The sequence below is a fragment of the Cebus imitator genome, unplaced genomic scaffold, assembly GCF_001604975.1.
Source record: "Cebus imitator isolate Cc_AM_T3 unplaced genomic scaffold, Cebus_imitator-1.0 Scaffold199, whole genome shotgun sequence".
Lineage (NCBI taxonomy): Eukaryota > Metazoa > Chordata > Mammalia > Primates > Cebidae > Cebus > Cebus imitator.
Window position 1 is genome coordinate 4469153 of NW_016107514.1, and position 3965 is coordinate 4473117.

Here is a 3965-nt window from a genome sequence, read left to right on the forward strand (position 1 = left end):
CTCTCTCTCTCTCTCTCTCTCTCGCTCTCTCTCTCTCTTTTTCTTCTTTCCTTTCCTCCTTCCTTCCTTCCCTCCCTCCCTCCCTCTCTCTCCTTCCTTCCTTCCTTTCTTTTTTTGTATATTTATATTCCTTGTCACAAGCATGTTGAATTGCACCTTTTCCTAATTATCAGTTAGCTACTTAGTTAATGCATGCAGGTAGAACTCTAAACAGAACTTCTAGGAGTTTCTCAAAGACCTCTCAATAATTCTTTTCAGTTAGAGAGGGCATGCCATTTTTCCTTTATTTATTTATTTATTTTTAAAAATTTTTAAAGTTTTTTAAGATAGGGTTTCACCATGTTGGCCAGGCTGGTCTTGAACTCCTGACTTCGGGTGATCCACCCACCTTGGCATCCCAAAGTGCTAGGATTACAGGTGTGAGCCACTGCGTCTGGCCTTTTCCTTTTTTATTTTTAAATAACATTTTTTATTTGTAATTTTTGTGGGTACATAGTTGTATATGTATTTATAGGGTACATGAGATATTTTGACACAGGCATACAGTATGTAATAATTACATCAGGGTAAATGGACTATCCATCACCTCAAGCATTTATCCTTTCTTTGTGTTACAATCCAATTTTATTTTATTTATTTTATTTTTGAGACAAAGTCTCACTCTGTTGCCTAGGCTGGAGTGCAATGGCACAATCTCAGCTCACTGCAGCCTTTGCCTCCCAGGTTCAAGCAATTCTCCTGCCTCAGCCTCCTGAGTAGCTGGGACTATAGGGACATGCCACCCTGCCTGGCTAATTTCTTTTTGTATTTTTAGTAGAGACAGGGTTTCACCATGTTAGCCAGGATGGTCTTGATCTCCTGACCTCGTGATCTGCCCGTCTCAGCCTCCCAAAGTGCCAAGATTACAGGCGTGAGCCACCACACCTGGCCCAATTTTAGTTATTTTAAAATGTAGACTACATGATGACTGTAGTCAGTGCCTATCAATTAGTAGATCTTATTTATTCTATTTTTTGTGCTCACTAGCCATCCCCTCCCTCCCGACTACCCTTTCCAGCCTCTGGTAACCATCATTCTGCTCTATCTCCATGAGCTCAATTGTTGTATTTTTTAGCTCTCACAAATAAGTGAGAACATGTGAAGTTTGTCTTTTTGTGCCTGGCTTATTTCACTTAACATGATGACCTTCAATTCCATCCATGTTGCTGCAAATGACAAAATCTCATTCTTTTTCTATGGTTGAGTAGTACTCCATTGTGTGTAAGTACCACATTTTCTTTAACCATTCATTTATCTGTTGATGGACACTTAGATTGCTTCCAAATCTTGGCTATTAAGAATAGTGCTGCATAGAAAAATTAGCCAGGCATGGTGGTGCATGCCTTAATCTCAGCTACTCAGGAGGCTGAGGCAGGAGAATCACTTCAACCTGGGAGGCAGAGGTTGCAGTGAGCAGAGATCACACCATTGCATTCCAGCCTGGTCAACAAGAGGGAAACTCCGTCTCAAAAAAAAAAAAAGAAGTATAGGAACATAAGAGTACAGATATTCTTTCTTTTGGGTACATAGCAGTGAGATTGCTGGATGATATGGTAGCTCTATTTTTACTTTTTTTGAGGAAACTTCCAACTGTTTTCCATAGTGATTATACTAATTTACATTTCCAACAATGTATGAGGGTTCCCTTTTCTCCACATGCTTGCTTGTCTTTTGGATGAAAGCCATTTTTAACTGGGGTGAGATAATTATTTCACTATAGTTTTAATTTGCATTTCTCTGACGATCAGTGATGGTTGAGCATATTTTCATATACCTGTTGGTCACTTTTATGTCTTCTTTTGAGAAATGTCTGTTCAGATCTTTTGCCCATTTAAATAAAACTCAGATTATTAGATTTTTGTCTTATAGAACTGTTTGAGCTCCTTTATACATTCTCATTAATCTCTTGTCAGATGGATAGTTGCAAATATTTTTTCCTATTCTGCGGGTTGTCTCCACTTTGTTTGCTTTGTTGTGCAGCTTTAAACTTGATGTGATCCCATTTATCCATTTTCACTTTGGTTGCCTCTGCTTGTAGGGTATTATCAAGAAATCTTTGCCTAGTCGAGTGATCTGGAGATCACATACTATTTTTGTAAATAAAATTTTATTGGAACACAGTCACACCCATTCATTTACATATAGTCTGTAACTGTTTTGTTTGTTTTCCTTTTTTTTAAGACAGGGTCTTGCTCTGTTGCTGAGGCTGGAGTGAGGTGGCATGATTTTGGCTCACTGCAACCTCCACCTCCTGGATTTAAGCGATTCTCCAGCCTCAGCCTCCTGAGTAGCTGGGATTGCAGGTGCCCGCCACCATGCCTGGCTAATTTTTGTATTTTTAGTAGAGATGAGGCTTCATCGTGTTGGCCAGGCTGGTCTCGAACTTCTGCCTCAGGTGATCCACCCTCCTCTTCTTCCCAAAGTGCTAGGATTACAGGCGTGAGCCACTGCACTGGGCCTCTAATTTTATTTTTACATACAATAAGTAAATTTTTGTTAAATTTCTTGCTCTTGGCAGAAGAAGAATAACTGAAGAAAGGGGAGCAATTCTGATCCTTCTAAAGGTTCTTCTTGCAACAAGTCAGAAAGTACATTTAGCATATGTTTTCTTAAAGGGAAAATATTCCCTACCTTTCATATTACCCACATTCCCATTCTCCATTATTTTTGCTGAGAGATAGCATTGGTTTCTGAGTCAAACAGGAATTCACTTGCCTCATCCTTAAAATGATAATATTATCTAATTCACAACGTTAGGATTAAATAAGAGTACATATAGACTGTAAAAATGGTAACTGCTGTTTACTTTTCCAGTTGCCTGGAAGTGCCTTTTCAATTGATTCATTTCAGTGGTTCTCTTCCTGCTCACTGCAAAAATTGATCCGTGATTTGAGAACAAGCCTTGGAAGGATAGAATAACTTGTTAGACATTTTCATAGGTTGGGATTTTTTTCCGTCATAGAATCTTTCTAGATCTACTTTGTGACAATCAAAAGTTCCTTATTAATTTTCCCAATCTTCTATCCTAGATAATATACCCATCTGAAAGAGAATATAAGTCAGTTATTTTGGGGAAGCAGCATAGCATAGTGAGTAAAATCATAGGCTTTCAAGTCTGATCTCCTAGGTTCAGTTTCAGCTTTGCCATTTATTTACTGACTGTAATCTTGGACAAAATATTTAACCTCTGCATATCAGTTTTCTGATAGGGTTGTTATAAGGGATTAAATTAGATAATATAGGTAAAGTGCCCAATTTAGTGCCCTGTGACATAGTAAGTACCATATAAATATTTGGTTACTAATGGTTATATGCATGTCATACAAATCTGAATATGTAAAATAAATCAGATTGTATTATGAATGGATGTTCAAAAGGGTAAATAATTTTATTTCTTAAGACTGAAACATAGCATGTGGTTTTCATTTTGGTTTTTATTCTTTAGGTATTACATGAAACCTTCCCTAAACATACATTTCTGATGAATGGCTTAATTCAAGGAGTAAAGGTAGGATCAATCATATATACATATATACATGCACACACATAGCATGAACGTACATATGTATATATAATTCTGCCAACACATGTTAGTTTAATAACTTAATTTTTATAATTAGATGGAGTATATTTTGAGAGATAACTTAATACTTTCTAGACTGAGTTTTACGTATGATCTGACTATACTATAGCCAATTATATATAATAATAAACCACATTATAACAGATTTTCCCCTGTTTTTATGTTGGCATTTTAATTCCAGAGATCTCAATGATTTTGTAAGACTACAGATTGAAGAAGAAAAAACCATACTCAAAAACTCCCATAAATATAACACTGTATCAGTAGGGTAAAGTTATTATATGCATTCTTTGCCTTTTTTTTTTTTTTTTTTACATAGTCAAAACTCATTTATTTTGCCCAA

At 36.5% G+C, this 3965-nt stretch overlaps 1 protein-coding gene across 1 annotated transcript in view; it reads left to right on the plus strand.

Moving 5' to 3' along the window:
* MFSD14A (major facilitator superfamily domain containing 14A) overlaps nucleotides 1-3965 on the plus strand; it is a 55376-nt gene that overhangs the window by 27242 nt on the left and 24169 nt on the right. The window contains exon 3 of the mRNA XM_017547624.2: nucleotides 3485-3547. Within this exon, the coding sequence (XP_017403113.1) occupies nucleotides 3485-3547 (63 nt within the window). The remainder of the gene's footprint in view (nucleotides 1-3484; nucleotides 3548-3965) is intronic.